We start from the raw sequence: 22,268 nt of genomic DNA on the forward strand, positions 1-22,268 counted from the left end.
ATGATCGAAGGAGGTCTGGGAATAGAGACAGGAGAGATGTTAATAAAGAGCAGGGCCTGACTCATGCTGAGGGGCTCCCACACAATCTGCATGGCCCATTGGTCACGCATGTCTCGGCTCTCTGTATGTGTTTGTGTGTGGGAGGGGGCAGTGGGCACAGAAGCACAGTTCAGGAATGTTTCATAGATGAATGTTGAACAGTTTCTGTCTTTTTAATTGATATTCATTAGGTTTTTGTTGTGTAGATGTGTTGCTTTCTGGACTGGAGTGGTCAGGTGTAAGTTTCTTTACTGTCCCATTTTCTTTGAGGGCGTTGTCTAATTCAAAAGCGGATACTTACACACACACACACACACACTCTCTCTCCAGTTGCACCTGGTCTGTCGGACTATGACCTCATTCCAGGAAAAGGAAGAGAATCACCTGACAGACTCATTTGTGTAATCAGCTGTTCGTGTACCTGGAAGCCAGAGCTTGGATATGTGATGCCTCAGGTTATGGACCATACAAACAGTAGAGACAGATCTGTAAATATGCGTAAATGCAAAAAAGGTCTGAGTTTATACCGTTCTTATACATTTGTTGTAGTTTGTAGAATGCTAGCTGAGAAACTGATACTGAGAGAGAATGAAAAAGCAGAAAACCTGCTTTCAACCACCTGAAAGGGGGAGGTATCTGATCTGTCAGCACACCAAGAAAGGGTGGGGAGAAAGAGAGACAGAGAAGAGTGACTGGGAGGGTGTGTTTCTGTGTGGGTGAGAGAGACAGAGAGGGAGGAGCGGTGCAGACGCACAGCTAGCACTCTAACAGTCTGTCAGATCTTGCCCGTGGTGAGGACACCCAGTAGAAGTGAATTCCTGAGACAGCCACGACAAACAGCAGCAGGACAGAGCAGATGAGAAGTCGTGACACCCTTTAAATCTTTTCATGAGCACAACTGACTGCCTCTGACCTCCGCTGGACTCACACGCTTCTCACACACACACAAACACTCGCAGAGTGCTTCATACACCAGCCACACAACCGGCTCTACTGCCCTGAGAGAAGTGAAGGATTCCCCGACTGAGATAGAAGGAAGGAGACACAGGAAATTTAAACCACTGAAAAGAAGGAAAGGATCCTCTTTATTGGTGAGTGTGAAAGATACTTTGGAGATTGAATGTGTGAATCCTTAACCATTTGGATCTTTTTGTCAAGAAGTTTCTCTGATCGCAGCTGACTTGAATGTGGCTTTGCTGTGTTTCAGCAGACATTAATATTAAAAAGTCAGACTTACCGCATATCTTGGGTGCTAGTCAGAGAAAAAATAACGTTATGCCATGTCTTTGCATAGTTAAACTGTGTCTTTGTACCTGTTGAAGCTAGACCCGTCACCAACGTACTCTTTTGTGCAACAAAAGAACTCAAACCTGTTTGAACTCAAAACTTTTTTTTTGTATTTGAGGTTATGCCTATGTGAGTGTGGATTTTTTTGTGTGCAAACATTTGCTATGTTAGAACTTTGAAAGGGCCAGAGGGTCTCCCCCTGAAATAGCCTGCTCCTTTTGCCAGTGTAGGCTTAAATATTAATTTACAAAGGACATGGGCAGAGTTCAGCTGCATGTTCCTGCAGCATTTAACTGTTAGCGTGCTACACATCTCAAATGCCAACACCACGCTAATCCAATGCACCAAATCACTTTAAGGCAACCAGCCTTAAACTCTGACTAATCATTATGCATGGCTAGCATTTTATTAGTAAATTCCTTGCATGTGTCAGAAATTGGAGCTCATTAGCAGGTTGTATTTGGTATCCAATCTGGGCCATTGATTGGAAACCCCCCACTATAGGAGGTGATTATTTTCTTTTCTCTGACTGACTGTAGGAGTTAAACAAATATACCTCCCGTGTTATCTCCTTGTGTTTTGCTTAGTTACCTTGTTTCCAGAGTGATAATGCCAGCATAATAAATGGTTGTAAGAGGAGGAACAGCACAGGCATGCCATTGCGTTCACGTCATTTATACATTAGTTAGCCCATGTAATTACTTCTCTGTTGTTGTTATTTCATTCACATGTACATGCGGTCAGTGAGCTTTTTTTTTTTTAATTTATCAGTCCCAGCTGACGTTTTTATACCAGAAGTTACTATAGCTATCGAATGTAGTATATTTTATGGGCTCAGTAAGGTAATGTTTCTTGTCCTCTTTGATAGACAGAGCGGAGACATGATGATGCTACTAAATTCCCATTTTTTTTAAGCACCATGAATATTAAACCTAAAGCGGGAAGTAACGGGGCAATAATAAACAAAATAAAGAAGTTGCCTGTAGATTGAATACGTGATAAAACTTTCAACTTAGTTGTATTGTTTCTGGTCTCCTTCATGTCTCCTCCACCGCTAAGATATTTCTTATGTTCTATGACGCGAATGAGTCTGTTTAACACTTAGAGAGCCGAGTGTCCTCTGAGAGTGCTTGTGCCTTGTTCTCTACAATGTTATTTTTACTGCTCTTCCACTGCTCGAATACACAGATGGACTCCACTCCTCCTCTAGAATAGTCTGTCTGTGTCTCTATCAATGTGTCTGCCTATCACTCAGCTTGCTTGGCAAGGAAAGCAAGTCAGCCCGAGCTAAGCAAGATATCTCTTGGGATTCTTGATGGGAACTTTCTGAGTCATTCTTCATGCTGCGAAGTGACTTAATTTCTTGCAGTTTCTTATCAGTAGTGATTTCTTACTCCTGCAGATGCTCTCAGGGCCAGCAGTAATTGGAAACGCTATGACAGACTCTTGGAGAAGTCATATATTTGCTTGTTTGGGGGTTGTTATTATTTTTGGAAAGGTGGTTTCAAACATCTTTCTCTCTCATGTGTTGCAGTATTTACCTCCCTTGCTCCTTCATTCTTCCCATGCGTCCTTCCCCAGCTTGTGCAATGTGACGGAAGGCAGTGCCGTGCTCTGCTCATGTCAGATCCATTAGGGATGAAAGCACACTGCAGTGATAAAAGATTGATTCAGTCTTCCTTGCATCACATTCACATCCCTCACACCCGACTCCCTCAGCTTTTCCAAGTTTTCAATTCATCAAATCATCGGTTCTCTTTTGAATAAATCATCCTCACCAAGTTTGCAATGGCAAACTTTGTCGCAGATGATCTCATGTGGAGAAGCGTCTCACATGACTATCGTATGAGAAGCCTCTCGTCTGAAGTGACAAGCTTTCGGGGATGCAAAGAATACATTTTCCAGTTTCTTAACTTTGTTGGTTTTTTTTTTTTTTTTTTAAAGCAACAGCTTTCTTTCCGCATCTTTTTTAGTGTTCATGTTGTTGAGAGGTATTATGTATTTAGCTAGAAAAACCAGTAAGAGACTGGCAAACAGCCCAGCACACACATGCTTTTCTTCACCTGTTTTATCTGAGGAGGCAAAGACAAACACAACAGACCTGCAGTTTGTCAGCTGAGAATCTATAATTACTGAGAGGAAGGAGGGGATTTGCAGAAGGAATTTCACTGCGGTTCCGTTTTTAAATCTCAACTTACACCTAAAAACGCAGCATCTTTTTTGTGTATTGTAAAACTCCACAGAAACTTGTAGACCAACCAATAACAAGTTTAGAGGTCTTTTGATCCCAGCTAAAAGTTTGAATGCTATATCCCTATGGTAAAGGTTTGTTGGCAGCTGCTTGCCATTGTTTGTTTTTGTCTGTAGCCGTCCTTTTTGAGGGAATAATGTTGAAATGATTTAAGGTCATTGAGCAGCACATATATCTATAGCCTGAATCTCTCTTCATTCATCCAAAATCTGCAGGTCAGAGGCTCCATCAATCCACCTACTCTCAGAATTGTTAGCAGAGCGTAGTCCACCTGAGGATATATTTTCAAGTAAACCCAGTTAACCGGAAAGTTCACCTGACTGAATGCCGTCATATTCTGTCAGGGTGAACTTCCTGTGGCCTTTGATGGTGCCTCACATTTACTGTTGTGTTGCGACTGTTTGTGACCAGTAGCAGGTTTTTGCCATTGTGGTTTTGAACTTCTTTGACTGTTTGTCCCTCTCTCCATGGCTTTTAATTCTGCCACATATAGTGATTGTTGCGTGGTAAACATCTCTGACCCCCAGGGATGCTCATGTGACTATGTGCATGCATCTGTGGATGTGTGCGTGTTAGCGAGCAGCTCATCCAGCCATGCTGTGTTGACTCTCTGCACACAGAGCTCTCTGGGCAGTAAATAACATGGCGCCTCAGTCAAGGGACCTGGACAGGGCCAGGAGGGGGGGGAGGAGGGGGGGGGGGGGGGTGTCAAGACGCCAGCAAGAAAAGGAAGATGTCTGACTAAGGGTGCAGAGACATAAATCAACATGTAGAAGAGATGACAGGCAGGTGGATCATGCTGAAAGGCTTATTGGAAGTAGATGTCTTTGATGAAGCAGATTACAAGAAAGTCAAGCAAATACTCCTTCTAACATGGCAGCTCCTGGTACATACATGCAAATTGATGAGCATGAATACATGCATGTGTGTGTTTGAAATGCACATCTAAGTATTGCACAGCAAAAATATGTCGACATTACTTTGAAAAAAAAAGGTTCCAAAATCATTTTAAGGTTATCCTTGGTCTATCTTTGTAAACTTTTGGTCTGTTACAGGATTAACTTCAAATTCTTTTAAAAAGCATCATATAATGTATAAATTACAGGGAAGCATGAACCTCTCAGCATGAACTGTAGGTTTTGAAACACCTGGTGACACACACACACATGTCTTTCATTGGTGAAACTTTCTCACATGTACAGTTTAGACTACCATGCTCCCGAACACAAAGAGACCAAAGCGGACACTGTTTTTCATCCATTGAGATAAACAGATAAGTCATATTCTCAGTGTCAGATTACCCTCTTCTTTGTGGTTTTAAAAGCTGTGATTAACTCAGACCTGGGCCCTTTTCCAAGAGCAGCTTCTCTACGTTCCCTGTGGAAAACCTTGAAAAACTTGAGCAGATTCATTATAAAACATCTCAGTTTGTGTCTGTCTGCCTACAGCTGAAAAGTGTCTCTTCAAAAAAACACTTGTCTTTGTGGTCTGTTGTCTAGTTTCCTCCTCCTGGTATGACTCTTTGTCATTCCTAGGGATTGCCAACATAGCTCTCAAATGTAAACTCAGCAACCACATCCACCTGTGTATACATTCGTGTCTCCATGCCAAGGATTGCCCTGGTGATCATGTGGGAGAGATGTGAAAGGCAGCTTTCTAGAAGTGAAGGGGCATCTCACACAGATATCCTATCTTAGTCCAAAAGTGCTCCAAGAGTCCTATAAATCGGCCCCCAGCCTCCTTGTCTTCTCCTTAGTCAGCTCGACAGTCTGCTCATCCTCCAACAACACTGCTCTGATAGGCATGATCGTTACTGCTTCTCAGAGTAATGACAGGGAGAGAGAGACATGCATGACACCCACCCATCAAACTATAAATCAGACCTATTGAGAGGCCCACCCAGGCCTTGTGATCCACATACAGCACAAACATGCCACCTATTACTTTGTGTTTTAAATTAGCACTGTTACAGCAGGGTAGCTGTAGTGTCAGAAACTGTCAAGTTCTGAAAGTTTGCTCCATGTTTGGTCTGGCTTGGAATCTTGTTCACATATTCTCTTTTGTTATTTACTGTTTCTCGTTTACTGATTCAGATTTTTTTTAAAGTGAAATCCAAAGCCTCAGAAGTTTGCATTTATTTCAGCGAGCCTGTCATGTGACTGCTTGTAACAACATTTGGCGTCTTACATCAAAAGGAAAAACCTTCAGGATGTCATAAGTACACCAGGATGGACATTTTCAACTCTAGCTACACCTTAAGTTGTTTCTACAACATCCATGACAAAGGCTCATCCTCTTCCCAAAACACTACATAACCCACAACAAAACTTTTTCTTGTTTGTTTGGGGTATCTAATTGGTCTTTATCTTCTTTCTCTTTCTGTGCTTGATCAAATAAAAGCACAGACCATCTCTTTTATGCCTGTTGGGAAAACATGCCCAGTCTGGTAGTATTTGTACACTGTAAAGATACCCTTTTTTCTCTCACTTTATTTGGCATTAATGAGCCCGTTAGATCTACCTCAATCTCTGTTATAATTTAACTGCATGTTTGAGTTCAAAGTAGTTTATTAAGAATAATAGTTTACAGCATGATATAAGTGATATGTGCTTGTAGTTTCAGGACACATTGTAAATACCAGAGTGCTTATCTGCTAAATGCTCCTGGAGTCCTTATCTCTGCACACAAGTAGCATTTTTTTCGAATGAAGCATGTTTATGCCAACAAAATGGCAGATCTTATCAGTGTTTAGTAAGATTTGTTACATGGTCCTGTTGTGGCAGGTTACATGAAGGTACACATAAATACTAACTCTCAGTCCATGGCTGTATATCTCTCTTTAAGACCCAGGTGTGTTGGAACTCCCTAGGTAAATATTGGAAAGGTGTGAGGAGAGATGTTTTACATACCAAAGAAACAGACCTGTACAGCTGATGGCTGTCTCTTTAACTTTCTCGCAGCTTTTCAAAGATTGTAATGTTCTGGTGCTCTAACATTCCGTTTGAAAGTCGAATCTAATCAAAACCAGCAGCAGATGGACTGCATTAGCCCCAGTGGTCGTTTGTGAATTGTCCGTGTAATGGTCATGACAGCAGATTGATGTCTTGGGAGGAAACAGAGCGGAATCCTCACTTTCATCTGTAAAAACATTCACGTAACAGAGAGGTCTGTGCATGCTGTGTTTCTGTTGTAATATTACCATGTCCACCCTGCACAAGAATGTGCACCTGTTCCGTCCTAAATTTACTTTTTTACCTAAGACGCACACAAGGTCTCTGGTGTATCTCTGTGGCACATGATGTGGCAGACTGGTGTGTGTAGATGATGCAGCTGTGAGACTTTGTTGTCTAGGCTGATGGGGTTTTTTTTCCTTGGGTGAAGTGAATGACAAAAATCCCCTAGAGAGGATAGGGATTGGTAAGTGTGTATTGCATAATAGATTATATAGAATATTACATAGGATTAAAGTCAAAATAGTCTCAGTCGGGGACTGCATACATTTTTTAAAGTTAGGAAAAAGTCAAGTTTCCCTGTCTGATGGAATTCATTAGGCTTAGTTACGATCCTCCACATAATGTCTTTATCTGCAGGCCTTATGTGTTGCCATTTGTGCATTCAATGTGCACAGCCTTTTTGTGCAAAACAGTTTATAATAATGTTGAAGAAAATCGATGTAAGTCCCATAAACACAGAAATGTGTAACAGCTGTTACACATGCAGAGAAGCTGCTGATAGTAAATTCTCTGTCTTGTGTTGGCAAGTCAACCTTGATTGTTGTAGACTGCCTGGCTTTGGTCCTCATAAATCTTATTCGGTCTGTTCCATTTCCTTATTTTAGATAGGAACTCAAGAATTCAGGAATTAATCATTTATGAATGAGCAGACTTTGGAGTGACTTTTAAATTGCTAATGAGTACAACTTCAAACCTGTGACATTGGAGGCCAAGGTAGTCTCGACTCCTCAATGACATGCATGCATGCAGGAAGTCAAAGTGAATCGCTGACATAGACACTTGAAAAAAGAAACTATAAATAACGTTGGTAGATCCTTTTAAGACTGCACATTTTCCACTAATGTGCAGTGTATATTGCATAATTTAAACCAGGGGTATCACTTTTACGGCTACATACCGAATCGTCCAAAATTAATCATTATCATTTAGTTTGAGTCAGACGGTTTGCTGACTGTACTTACACCCATGTAACATATGATTTTGGCCATGACTAACTGAACATCTCCCTATTTGTTTGTACACTGTTTACATATGCATCTCTCTGCATAACCTTTATGAGTGTGTGTGGTGTATGAGATTGGCTGGGAACGGAGTGATGTCTTCCTTCCCTCATAAGCAGTGCTGAGTCAGATTGGAGAGTATATAATTACACGTGGGTGCCCATCAGCAATCTTAGAGCCGTCCTCTGTGGCTTGTCCCAGCAATACATACTCCTGCGGGCAGCCAAACCACTCATCCTGAGCCAGGCTCTGCCGACGTTCTATGAGCTGTAGGCACTCCTTTATTACCAATCTCACCAGTAGTTGGTGGGTCTGTGGGTGGATCCGTGAGTGAGGGCAAACAAATTCCTCGCCTCTAATGTAGTCCCCTCTGCTCGGTTTCCGGGGTTGAAATGAATGATCCAAGTCAAACCGAGTGTGAGTTTTTCACTTGGCAAGATGAATAATGTAGTGGCGTCTTATTGTGGCAAGGGTTGTGTAAACTCTTGTGGCCACATGCTCAGTGAATCTTATCCTCTTTCAATGAAATTCCAAAGTGTGCTGAGTAGCTTTAGAAGTGTAATAATAAAAACAAAACATACTTTCTGAGTGCTTTCAAGAATCAAAATTTAAACAAAGTCTCTATCCATCACATCTTCTCCCTTTCCTTCTCTTTTGTGGTGCCAGGTGAGTTCACATTTGTCTGTGCAAGTACTGCTGCTGAATCATGATGACTGGGATTTAACACTAAATGCTGCTTCTCAAAGGTTTGACTGTAGCTGCAGTCACAGCCACAGGTGATGGTCAGACACCGATGGCCAGGTCATGGTCTGCTTCAGTTCAGCTGGATAAATTCTCTTTAATTTTAAACTCTCATCTACCATCGGTTGCATGCACAGCCATGAAACAAATTGTGCATACATATAAAATATCCACATTTAATAGATAAAAGAGTGAATAACCACAAGCATGTGGCTGATTCGGATTTGGTTGATTTCAACTAGTAGCTAGTCTGACTGTTAATGCAAGGTATTGCTGTCCATATTTTCCCTTGATTTGCAAGCAAAGGTGCCCCCTGTATTAATGAAGCTCTGATCCTTTCATTGAAATTTCACAGTTGGACGAGCAAATCATTACAATGGAGAAGGCTGAGGGCTGCAGCAACAGATCCGTGTATGCAAGTATGATGACTAAAGCTTATTAGTGCTGTTTCTGATTCCTTCATGCTGACTCATTAGCATGTCAATAGAGTAGAGACACAGGCGGACGGGGGACATTTTCAAAGAGCTAGTTGGTAACGAGCATTTGGACTTTGTTCCGAGAAATATTTGCCAAATTAATGTGCTGTGAAATAATGCATTATTCATCAGGTGTGCTGAAGCTTCAGTGAAGCTCTGTTAGCAGACAACCAGGCAACCGTTCTGTCCAATTAACAACTAGTGTATCTGGAGAGCGTGCTGCAGCCTGGCCCTGCCATGGAAAGTTATTAAATTTTAATGTCGCCCAATAGAAGCCCTCAGATCTTATATCTAGTTTCCCCACATGCCCAGCGGACCTTGCCCTGCTTTTTGCCTGCAGGCGCTGGAACTTTGCTGGTGATGTCCTCTCCATGGCAGTTATGGTGCGTTTAAAGTTCCCCAAAAATCCCAGAGAAATTGAAAGCATCATTTTAGAGAGATTTGGAAAAATATTCCAATCTTTAATCAATGAAGTGATATGTCACTGTAATGTACATTCTCTCCCCAAATGTTTTCTTACTGCACCCTCGGACTAAGTTGCTTCTGCATTGCAAAGAATGTTTTGCAAAGGAAATAGCACAGTTCAGTCCTAGAGGCAACTTTTGCTTTCTGGAGGACTCCTGAGCTTTTATAATGAGATGTTTAAAACCGGTACTAATATATGAAAAGGGAATGAGAAATTTAAAAGTAACAATCACAATTTGAAAAGCCAATGTAGGGAAACTTTCAAAAGCACGGGATTCTGACTTCAAAAGCCTGTTTACTGTTGATCATTATCTTCTTTTTCTTTTGATCCAGCTTTTTCTAGCATTAACAGGGTGCCTCTGTTTAAAATGAAATTGTTTTCATAATCAATACCCGAATCAGTTTCAACACAGAAAGAGATTCATTAAATATATATCCATTTAAGTTGTATGTGTATGTATCTGTTCCGTAGCTGATGTGCAAGCTGCAATAGTTTATGAGAAATCTTTATTTCTCACAAAAATTTCTACAAAGATCCAGTTCCTGAAAGGACCACTTTTCTATCATTGAAAATAATCTTTGCTCTGTAGACAACTGCTGACATGTTAAGAGATTTTATTTTACTTTATTCTTGTGCTGTCTTGTGTCTTTGAACACATACGAATATACTTGTTTGGTAGATGGAAACACTTTAGGACAAAGGAGGAGGAGGTAAAATAAAGACAATAAAGACAGAAGCGAGGCTGGACAAAAGAAGGTGTCTGGTTTCCCTTTCGCTAGTTTTGTCAGTGGTAACATGTGGACACACCAGACTGGCTGTAAAAGCTGCTGTGGCAGTCAGCTCAGTGATGCCAGAAGCCACAAAAGACACAACGCTGTCTGCTGAGTGTTGAACCAGAGCAACAATAACGTCTGTGCTGTACAGATGAGGGCATGCTTCTTGGTGCCAGCGTGTTACTGGCTCTTTAAGCATTTGTCTCTGCCAACCTGGAACAGAGTGGCACTGAGGGCATAGCTTCCCCCAGCACTGTTCATTGTCCTTTAACATCAATATCTGTCCTATTTGATGCACCTAAATCAGACTAAGATAAGGCTTTATTTTATTTCTGCAGATACAGATAGGTATAGCTGTTTGTCTGCACTTGTTGTGTTTTTTGTCTCCATCTAATGCTGAGGTCTGAGGCAGTATGTGATGCACACTCTGACCTTTACTCTTGCCATTGTTCCTCTCAGTTCTGTTGCTGCAGATAGCACAGTAATCGCTGGAATGGGTAAACGTTGGGGCAGCCTCTCGTAAAGATAGGTCTAAATGACAAACTTCCATGCATGCCCAACCTTTGACCATTGCACTAGCATGACAAAGTGTGTGGTTCTTCCTGTGCACACACACTTCACACACCCAGTAACTAGGCTGCTCATGTAGCCTCAGGCACTGAGTAGCTGCAACACATTAATAACCTAGCATGTTTCCCAATATTGTTTATGACTAACAGAGAAGAACCTTCAGAAGGGAAATTGAGGGTATGTACGTCCAGCTACTTTGTGATGTGCATAAGACTCTTAGTGAGATGATTCTCGTATATATTTCCCAGCAGATCTTTGTCTGAACTAGATCCTCGTGTTGATTATCATGACATATATTTCAAGTAAATAGCTTCCTATGGAAGCTTCTTGGTTTTGAGCTGGTCCACGGAGGCCCATCAATTCACAGCTCAACACTGTTGCTCACTCAGACAAGCTGAATCATGTCTGCAGGGCTGGTGTTAACCACCTCTGCGTTCAGTCGAATTTGCCGAGGAACTGGGGGCCTGTTGTTGAAGGGAGACAGACAGTCATAGTGATGAGTGATGAGAGACGAAAAGCAAGTTAGAAAAAGAGATGAGTGATGATGAGAGGGGAGGGAGGGACTTGCACATTGTTCCTATCAATCCTCTTTTCTCTATCACTCTTTCCTTCTTTTTATCTGTCAGCATTTTTTTAATTCTCTGCCTCTTTCATTTGCTCAGTCCTGTCGTCCTTGTCTTTTTTCTCTTCCTTTCATCAGACAGCATGAGTTGTCTGTCTTCTGTTTTCTGTTCAGCAGACAAGCGCCTCAGGTTTTTTTCTCTTGTTTTTGTCTAAGAAAGGGAATTGTTTGGAGAGGGAGATTTTCTGACTCTTTTCAGTTCAGCTAATTACCTGTAAAGTGATAGTGCAGTTTATTTATTTCTTCCCTTTCAGAAAACGTGACAAGCCCGAGGTCAGAGTTTCTCCTGAAACTGGATCCAATGTTATTTGAATGGGTGGGGCATGGGTGAGAGTGGAGGTGGGTTTTGGATGTTTTCTCTTCTTTGTGGGTGGTAAGGTAGGGCTGACCTTTGGTTAAAGGATGGTTGTTGGAGGTGTAAAGCGTTATCATGTGGGTCACATTCCAGTATGAGTTTTGAATAACTTTTTATGGTTTGGATTACATTGACCTTGTCCGTGTAATGACTGGGCATGTGCAATCTGCAGTCTGTGTTTGTTCATATCTCGACATTAAATGGAACAAAACCATATCTGGTATACTTGGGTGACATGAAAAAAATTGATTTAAACATTTTATTATTTGCAAGCAGTATTGAGGTGCCTTTCTGTCCACCTTGAGAATTGACACAAGACTCTGGAGCTGTGCTTAGAAAATGAGCTGAGCCAGGCAGGCGGATGTCTGGTTCTCAGTGTTGTTGTGCCTGTGACAAAAAGAACAGACAGCAACCTGAGACTCACAGCCCCGTTTGTTTCCTGTTAGTGCAGATTATCACATTTCATTAGCCAGAGGTACAAGAGTTAAGCATCATGGGAGAGCTGGAAGATGCTGCATGTTAGGCTTCTCACTTCATGTCATGGAACATGAAACTGACTGATATGTAGATATTGTCAGGTTATGCAATGTCTGCACATTTGTTGTGAATTACATAGCATTCAGTTTTGTAGATTTTCTTTCTCTATACACGTCATGTTTTTGACATAAAAATGTCAGACAGGTTGTTCCTTGATATAGAAATGCTTTTTGTGAAGAGGAAGTTCTGTTCAGGCCTGTCACATCACATTCCACTGCACAAGTATTCTTAAATCTTAAAAGGTTTCTTCCTGTTCACGTGTTTTTTTTTTTTATATATATAAAACAGCCTCACAGTTATTGTGAATGATTGCCTACACTCACTCTGTAACTCATCTTGTTGGGCTTAATTATGTATTGCAACACAGCACAATCTGTACTCTCTTAAAGAACAATATTGACTACACTACAGTTTTGAAATTTCTGGGTTCTGATTTTGATAAGCACTCCTTTTTTATAGATTGAATCACTTTGCTTGGATCACTCGAAAGAATTCCTGCCACATGCGATCATCCATAACAACGTCCTGCTTGTTTCCTGTAATCTCAATCTACGGCTTCAATCTTTCAGCTATGCCGTCATCCTCTCTGTATGTCGTTTCATACCGAGATGTTCTATGTGATGTTGTTGCCACATCAGATAGTCTATTGCTCCCCAGCAGAGTTTGTGTTTGGCATCTAAACAGCAGAGAAGTAATGGTGCCGCAGGGCAACAAGGTCAGCAGCAAAGGGGGGTGGGGTTAGGGCTTTGTTAAGAAAGACAGGAATTCTTCCGGCTGGAAGATGAAGTCAGTGCATTCCTCCAAAGCTGTTCTCAATAGGCAGCTAGTGGAGCAAATCCATGCTCTGAATGAGGGGAAAGATAATGGTGGGGCTCCGAGTGAAACGCTTCCCATTGAGAGGCAGAGAGACAGACAAAAAGAGAACACCATCTGTCTGACTGGATGAAGAGTTGTCTTTTAGGCACCTGAGCTACAAAATTTCATTTACTGTGCCAAGTTTAAGAGATAAGTCTACAACTGCCTGCAGCATTTCACCTACTTCTTTGCACTACAGTGATTTATAACCTTGTTTTGACGTTCATCACTAAATGTACACGCAGAAGTGTGGGGCAGGAATAATGATATTTCTTTTGGATAAACCTTCTATTTAGCTCTGTGAAATTAGACAGGAGCAGTTTTGCTCCTTCTGAGGTCGGTCAAACTAAACACACATAAACACACTTCTTCTGCCTCTCCTACTCTTTCTGTGTTTCTGCTCCCACAAACACAAGACACTCTTGACTTGCTCTGCTTTCCCTGTCGGCTCCCTTCGGCAATAAGCTATCATAACTGCTTTGAAGGAGAGCAGCGGAGCGTTTAATTGGGTTACAGATTGGCATTTATGCTCACAAGTCTACAAGATACTGCTGGGCTCTTAAATGACCACTTGGAACTTCTAAAAATGCTAAAATGCTCTACTGGTTGGCTGCTCGTCAACCCGTTGAATGCTCTCACTGACCACGACACATATTTAACGTCAGTACTGTTTGGTGTTAAACTAATATTTCAGTACTATGACTGGCATGTGAGGTTTTTCAGTACATGACAGCTTTCAGTGTATTTTGTTTAGGTTATCAACAAATTGTGTCATATGTTGAGTTAAACCTTTTTCTATGCTATTTTTTTCTTTTTATGTGCCTTTGCTTTAAAAGCCCTCTAATCAGGATATAAAATCTGGATTAATCAATCCCATTAACACACCTTTCATCTCTGTCTCTGCTGTTCATCTTTTTCTCAGAGGGTCATGCAGCAGTAAGCTGTCGAGCCAAGCTGAGCTGATCTGTTTAAAGGACCATCTTACCTCTCGCCTCGTCCTGCTCGATCCCAGATGGAGCTCAAAGTGTGGGTGGATGGAGTGGTACGGGTGGTGTGCGGCCTGTCTGAGGAAACGTCCTGCCAGGATGTTGTCATTGCTCTGGCACAGGCCATTGGTAAGAATTTCAGTCTTTGAAATCAGTTTTTATGCTTGGAATTCAAGCCTAGCAGCTGTCATTTATTTTGCACATTTTTCTCTCTGTATTAAAGTTTATCTGGAAGCTATAACTGATAAGATTAGATTGGAATTCAAACACGTGCACTAACGCAAGGCAAGGTTGCAGAGATCTTCACTATCTTTTCATTCTCCACTGACCCAAATGGAGTACTTTGCTATATAGTCCGTGGGTCAGCCTGGATTTCAGCTGGCTCTTCGTCCTTGTATCCTCCGGTTTCATTCAAGCCACACCGCAGCAGCTTTGAACAACATAACTCCAGATTTAGCACTCTCCTCCTTCCATGAGTGAGCTGCCTGCCAAGTCATTAGGGAGGGTTTGTCCTAATTTCGAGGTCCTTGTGGAAACTTCAGTTTATCTGAATGTTTTCACTTGTTGTGCAAGCCTAACACAACTACCTTTTCTTCCAGTCTTCAGTGGAAGAGATTTAGAGGAGTCAGCATCATAATAATGCTTCTGATGGAATCTGCTTAACATCAGTTGTAGTATCGGTGTGGATTTAGATCCATTGTAACAGTTATGGAGAAATGACCTTTCACAAATATCTCTACAACAGACTGGACTTACTTACAGTAAATTTTTTGAGAAATATAAGGAGATCCATGAAACTTTTCCATTTAATATAGTGACATATTACCCAAGGTAGTGTGTGATGTTATTGAACATGTTTTGAGTTCTTCTTTATTGTGTATTTTTGTGTTCCAGGTCAAACAGGCCGTTATGTTCTTATCCAGCGTCTGAGGGACACAGAAAGGCAGCTGCTGGCTACCGAGAAGCCTCTAGAATCTCTGGCAAAGTTAGGCCAACACGGCAGTGAAGTTCAATTTTTCCTGCGCCGTACTGGCCCTAGCAGCAGTGATGGACCTAGTTCAAAACAAGAAAGATCAACTCCTCTTCCGCTGCCCAAGCATCCTGAGCCAGAGACTCTGAAACGTAACCAACCTAAAAAAGCCCTGACCTTTAACTTGGGGCCATCCACCTCCCCTAAAACCAAGGCCAAACAGTTTAAGAGGTCTCCTCGAGACTCTCCAGAGCAAAGGGCCTCCCCATCCCCTTCACCTGGCCCTGGATCTCCTCATGTGCCATCCATTTCTCCCTCACTGCCAATAGGCCTTTCCAAAGAGGAAGTTTTTAGAAAGGTTCTTCAGCAACAGGAGAGACTGAAGGCCATTGAAACCCAGCTAGTAGCCTTAGAGAGGGAGCCCCACACCTGGGAGCGTTCCTCCCCATCTCCATGTCCCTCACCAGTCTCTGATGTTCGTTTGCAAGAAGAGATGGACGCTTTGGAGCAATTAATGCGAAGGAACCAGGCTGAGCTCACTCACGAGCAGTTCTGGGAGGAAGAACTTCAAGCAGAGGTGGAGAGGGAGCGGGGAATGAGGAGGAAGCTGGGGGAGCTCCATGCCAAGCTAGACGACTGTGGACGGCGGCTCCATGAGTTCTCAGTTCGCTCTGCTCAGCTGGAGCAAGAGATCCAGCGGGAGAGCCAGGCAGAGAGCAAGGCCAACATGCCTGAGGAGTCGCTTGATGCTGTGAAAGCAGAGCTATGGAGCCAAGAGAGGCACGGTACAGAACTGAAGGAGCAGCTATCTGAGACTGATAAAGCTCTGGGGAAGGCAGAGTCTCTGCTGCAGGTAAGGAGAGAGGTCATGGTTCTGGAAAAAGGGCTGTAAATCCAAATCAGCCCCTGAAGTGTCATTTGAGGGATGCAGTGTAGACCCTTTTTTTCATTACTGTAAACTCATTCCCTCTCCTACCTGCATAATGCAGCAGACAAACAACATTACAGAGACACTCAACAACAGAAAAATGAATTCTGAATTAAACCTAGTTCATTATCATTTGTCATGAATTCTGTATACTCAAATCCTAACATGCAGGGAAATGTTTTATTAATAGTCAAGCTAAACCAGTTTGGCAGGTATCACTATGTATGCATTGCATTGTCTGAATACGTGGTTACTAATGGAGTTTACATTACACTGACATACATATGCATACTGTACTGTACAACAAAAACTCATTTTATTGGATTTACTTAGATTGTTTTGTTTACTTTCACTGGTTGTCGCAGATGTGGGTGTCTCAATAAAAGCCTAACCCAGTTTAAAGTGAAACTCAAGCTTCCCTATAACCCACATGAAATCCTGTACTTTGGTATGCTTTTGATGGACTTAGTTTCATCCAGAGGCCTAAAGAAATTATTTTCCACCTGCATGTTAGTATGGTGGAAGATGGAATTCTAAGGTTGAATGTTTTGTCACAATTAAAAGTGTCTGCAAAACTGATTTAACATAATTACAAGCTTATCTGCTTTTCAGTCACTCAGCCTTACGGGCCTCTGAACCTAGTGGTGAACTCAACAATTTTAATGCTCAGTAAATGAAAAGTTAACACTGGCAGCATGGCAGAGTATGATAAAGCTCAGCTCATAGAAAAGGGGTCTATGTCAGTCAAGGCAGCCAGCAGAGCGTTTAAGTGTTGGTGGTGATGAGCACAGCGCTCCTGTCATCAGGCTAATGGAGGCAGACCTGCAGGTGTGAACTGCCTCAGCGGGCTTCCTCTGGCCATCATCAATAACCCACACACTCGCATACAAACACACACATGCACGCCAGCAGAGTGGAAGAGAGTCTTAGCATGCTGCTGCTTATTTCGGTCCTGTGTGCAAACACATTGACCAAGCACAAATAGATAGTCGATGAAGACAGATTGACTGGTGTTGTGTGCATGAGAGCTGTGGCCGTTAAGTTGATTGTTTTACTGGAACAGTTCCGAACTTCACATTATCAATAATTGTCACTAATAAATAACTTTGTGGTTATTTATAAGTATGCCCTGCGCTGCTGAATCAGAACAATGCTCGTGGCAGTTTTGTTGCCTGGTTAGATGGTCTAATAATTACCTGATCGACCATTTTCTCCATCACCAGACTTTTTGACACTGCCGCCACCTTGTGGTTAATGTAAAAAACAGTAGCATTATCAATGCTGTGGTTTGTAATCATCAAAGTAACACAGAGTGAACGACTGGGAAACAAACATGTAGCCCATCCAATTTGGCCATGCTCCACCCACTTCCCCTTACAGGTAAACTTGGTGTCAGTTATTAGTGAATGAACACGGATTTCTCCTCGCTCTAAATTGTTCTTTGTTTTCCTCCATGATTCATGTTATTTTTTTTCCCATCTCAGGCCAAACAGGAGGAGCTGGAGGAGTTGAATAAGGAGCTGAGGCAGTGTAACCTGCAGCAGTTCATTCAACAGACAGGCGTCCTGCCAGCACATACCCACTCACGCACAGAGCTGCAGGAGCAACTGGAACAGTTTGAACTGGCTCATTTACTGCAGGAAGACTACAGGAATGGTGTGGGCACTAAACAGGTTGTCATTTGCTGCTAGAGACCATAGACCAGTCCTCTAAAGATGTGTCTGTCTTTTTAACAGGCCGCAGTGAAACTCCTGTGGAATCTCCACCTCGCCCTACTGCCAAACAGTTTCTGGGACATCCACGAAACCTACAAAACCCTCTAGTGTCCAGTCTCAACCCTGAGGGTGTGTATGTGTGAGACCCTGCTGCTTCCTGCGCCTCCTCTCCTGCTCTGTACACCCCCTGGTCCCAGAGCCCCTTGCCCTCATATTTTCTCTCCCAGCTTGAATGGGTTTAAGGCTGCAGCTGTTTATGGTGTTGGGTAGTGGACGCATCTGTATGGTGGAGGTCTCAACTTCTCAACTCCTCTTTGCTCAACCTTTAAAGGCTCAAAAGACTTTTTTTTTTTCTTTTTATGTCAACCTCTCTGTCCTCTCCTGATTGCTGTCCCTAGCTTTTCACAGCTGTAATCTTCCACATCATCCCTTTATCTTGCCTCTCTCACGTCCCACTATTCCGTGATAATTTGGGATTTTTTTAATCCATTCTTCTTCTCTGTACTCCCCGTCCCCCTCCTTTCTCGCTGTTTGCTTCTGGACTAACCGTAGCTGCTTTTGTTTTACTTTAATGCATCTTGGGATTTGCTGCTAATTCCACCCTCTCTGTAATTCAGAGTGGCCCTCCCAATCTCAAGTCAGTATTCAAACTAGCAACAGCTGCTCTTCACTGTATCTTGATGTGACACATCAATCACACTGGGAATTACTGTGGTCGAAATTCCGATTGCATTTGTTTTTTTTTACTGTGACATGGAACAATATGTGACTGATGTCAGTTCGGTTTGCCTTTTATGTATGGATACTGTTTTTATGTGAGGGCTTGTATCTGTACAATGCCTTGTACTTTGGTGACGCTTGAATTCCAAAGAGCAAGAGCCTTGCACGTAGGGCTCTGCAAAATGTATTGCACTGTCCCATTCTCCTCCTGTGTGAAGCCTTGGACCTAGTGCGCCTACAGGGAAATGTATCTGTTCTCTTTTTTCCCAGATAGAAAACTTATTTTTGGGAGTGTATTTTTGTCAAGGTCCTTATTAAAACAGATACATTTCATAAGTAGAGCCACAGGCCCATGGTTTTTAAAGATGCCTGTCTTTTCTTCCTCTGGGATGGATGTGTCTGGTTCTTTTGCTGTCATCACACCTGACATTTGACCTGTCACCATTTACATTGTGCTTCATTGTACTTTAGACGTAGATCAGCTCACTTACCCCCTTCCTAATCTACATCGGTCGAGCCATTTCAGTTACTATTATCCATAATTGACCATTAAGACCATTTACACTAATATTTACAATATCAAAGCACTTATCATTTCTCCATACTGTGCTGACAGGTCAAAACGGTGTGTGTCTATGTGTGCAGTCCCTTAACCATTTGCAGTGTGCTGTTTTCTTTGAGAGGTTATACAAATGTGTGTTGTTTTGGAAAGTGCTTGTAATAAAAACTGCTTAAAACTACTTTTTGCCAACATACTATTCTAACAACAAGACTCCAGTCGTACTCCCCAAAGTCTGTGGCTGGTCTTGTGTCAGCCTGTGTTCCACCCCCCACCCACAAGCACATGTGAATATCTTTTTTAATCCAGGTCTGGCATATTGTTTCTTGGCTGAAAAGTGTTTTTCCGAAACAAAGGGATGATCATCCCTGCTTATTTTTGTGTGTCTTGCAGTCCTGACATCCCGAGAGTCATCATGGAGATAAAACATGGACCGCAGGGCCAAGGGAAAGTTGTTCACTGTTCTGTCACCATCACCTCTTATTTAACCCTTTCTTTCTAACACTTCAATTTTATCATTTAAGTTACCATATACATACTGTACATACATAAAACAAATATATTTACAGAGTTTTGCTACTGTAAACACTTAAACAGATCTGTATGAAATGTAAAATAAATTAGGGAGCTTTTGACCGATAAAAATTATTACTATTACGATGTATTTAAATATAATAAAATGTATATTGTGTTTAAGTTAAACTCTTGTTGTTTGATTATTTTCTCCAAGCCCTTTTTATGGAATCATGTTTTTTTTTTAATTTTCACCATCATTACATATGATAATTGTGAGTGGAAGTGCACATCATTCAGAAAGCCCTGCAGTAAATAATTAACTCACAACTGTACACTTGCTCAAAATGACAGTGCCTTGAACTTCCTTTGTGAAATGCATTATGAATATATGTACTGAAATATACATGTTCTCGTTGCGTGAAGCCACAGGATGATTTCTGGGCATTTTAAAGCTGCTCTTCACAGGCGGCTGGTTGAAAGTTCATAAATTGCATCCGTGGATGCAGAGGTAAATTGAGCACACATCCTGACATCACAGCTGCTGCTGCTGCTGCTGTTAGTGATCCAACATCCCCAAAAAGTGGCAATAAAGGCAGAGGTGCTCTGCAGACTCCTTTAATGTTCATGCTGTCAGTATAATGATCAAGCTGTATTTTCTGTTCCACAAGAGGACATCAGATGGGAGAAGTGAGTATGAGTCTAAGCTTATTTTACTCTCTTGCAAGATACTGAAAACCAAAGACCTCATTGTGTTGTTACAGATTGCCTTCTGTGATCATACATCACCGTGGTGTAGGACAAATACACAATCCCTTAGTTTCTGCACAATACTTTTGTCCCCCACCCCTTTCCTGTTTGTTTACCCTGGAGAGTAAATATGCTGGCTGTCACACACTGAGTGACGTGAGCCTCCCCAGTGCTCTGGCTGACCCCAGACTGATACCCTGTAGGCTTCTAAAAATACTCTCATCTGCTGGCACTCTGCAGGTGAAATTCCAATCAAAGCACACATTTCTTGGCTTTTCTATCTAAACAGGTGCGTACTGAAAGCTGAAAACACACATCCATCTTTTAAAGCAGTCCTTTCAACTTCAACATGCCAACATTGTTAACTTCCGACAATATGTTAGAATTAAGAGCTACGTTACACTGCCCGTTTTTATACAATGATTGATTATGTAGAATTGGATTATACTGAGAAGATTTAGAGCTGTCTGGCTTTGCAGGGCTTAGATAAGCTTCAAATCCGTGTTTTGTTCCCACTGTCTGGACAGGTCCAAAGCCTGGTGTGTTAATGTTGCCTACCAGTGGACATGAGAAATACTACAAACGCACTCTTGTCATGAAAGAAACTCTGACCCTCTTTATTTCTCCTTCTGTTTTATTCTCATGGATCGAGTGAGTCAAATCATGTGATTGCTTATGATCTCAAAAAAAAAAAAAGAAAATCTTGAGAACCATTCACATCAATTACCATGAGTTAAGATTACTAAAGAGAAAAGGCTTTTCCAGATATTCTGCAAGAAAAATTAAAAATATGCAGCTGTCATATCTAAACTCAAAAGACTTCAATTTCATAGTGGCAAATTATTATATTATATATAATATTATTATAACAGATTATATTGTTTTTTTCAGAACGCTGCCCCGAGGGAATTATTTTGATCACACAACAGCACTTCACGGGAAATCCATCCAAATCTGCCTTTTACGGGAATCCAAAGTTTAACATTTGACCACTATTGGAGCAGAACTGATAGATAATGTATTTATAACAGGCAGTGGGTGTCTTGGAAAGAATCTCCGTGCTGTGGATGAAAGTGAGCATCTGCACGTCCCACATTACGATGATGACCGGGACCACAAGTTAATAAGTCTGACACGCTCTGCAGTTATATTCCTCTGTGCCACACGGACTCTTTTCGCTCAGATGATATAAAACATCCACATGCTACAGTGACATGTTTTACATAAAAACATGGAAAGTAATATAGGTGATGCCACAACTGATTTGAATAGAAACTTTACTTATCACTTTATATACTTACAAACATTGCATATAGTGTAAAATCATTTCTTTTTCACTGGGAGATCAGGTTTGCGCTGGTAAACATGAGTTTGAAATGAACTACATATGATTTCATGCAAAGTAGCAGACACATAATCATCTTATTGTCTCCGTACATTTTGTTCCTGATGACAAATTCATTGGCTATAAATGATTTTTTTTGTTGTTGCTGGTGGGCCTCAAGAACCAGTGGAGGCCTAGTGTCTTCAAACTCTTGAGCATGAATGTCATCCAAACCACTCAGGTGCAACAGAAACTGAAACAAAACTCACAAACAGCCTCAATTGATGCAATTAGGTGTGGCAGCTGTTTTGGAGCAACTGGTCCTAAATAAGGTAAATGAACACAGTAGGAGGTCGGCTTCAGTACAAGTGGAGACCACTGGGAGGGCAGTCATGTAGAGCAGGCCTTTCCCAGCAGCGTGTACAGAACATGATCAAGATCTGCTTGTAGATAGTTGTCTGTCTGGTCCGGCTGTGGCTGGTCTAAGACGAACCGTGAGAGGTATGCCCAAAACCAGGTTAGCCGCTGTCACACGCACAGTGGAACTGGAAACTGACACAATGTGCGTTAGTCAGTGGCTTACCTGCTTTTAGATCT

At 41.8% G+C, this 22,268-nt stretch overlaps 1 protein-coding gene across 1 annotated transcript; it reads left to right on the plus strand.

Moving 5' to 3' along the window:
• Positions 1–451: 451 nt before the first annotated feature.
• Positions 452–19,786, plus strand: rassf7a (Ras association domain family member 7a). The gene is made up of 6 exons (XM_072385529.1): positions 452–1,130; positions 14,129–14,321; positions 15,087–16,015; positions 17,575–17,746; positions 17,827–17,934; positions 19,478–19,786. The coding sequence occupies exons 2-6, from the start codon at positions 14,219–14,221 to the stop codon at positions 19,507–19,509; spliced, it is 1,344 nt and encodes a 447-aa protein (XP_072241630.1). The 5' UTR covers positions 452–1,130; positions 14,129–14,218; the 3' UTR covers positions 19,510–19,786.
• Positions 19,787–22,268: the final 2,482 nt, after the last annotated feature.

This window comes from Leuresthes tenuis, unplaced genomic scaffold (genome assembly GCF_036924035.1).
Source record: "Leuresthes tenuis unplaced genomic scaffold, fLeuTen1.0.hap1 SCAF_5, whole genome shotgun sequence".
In the NCBI taxonomy this organism is placed as follows: domain Eukaryota; kingdom Metazoa; phylum Chordata; class Actinopteri; order Atheriniformes; family Atherinopsidae; genus Leuresthes; species Leuresthes tenuis.

What these genes read in the sequence shown, in the direction of transcription:
- rassf7a (XM_072385529.1), top strand. Translation starts at nt 14,219, where the DNA reads ATGGAGCTCAAAGTGTGGGTGGATGGAGTGGTACGGGTGGTGTGCGGC. An exon ending in AGGCAGAGTCTCTGCTGCAG is followed by an intron (nt 16,016 to 17,574) that starts GTAAGGAGAGAG and finishes TTCCCATCTCAG; the next exon opens with GCCAAACAGGAGGAGCTGGA. An exon ending in GCAGGAAGACTACAGGAATG is followed by an intron (nt 17,747 to 17,826) that starts GTGTGGGCACTA and finishes TCTTTTTAACAG; the next exon opens with GCCGCAGTGAAACTCCTGTG.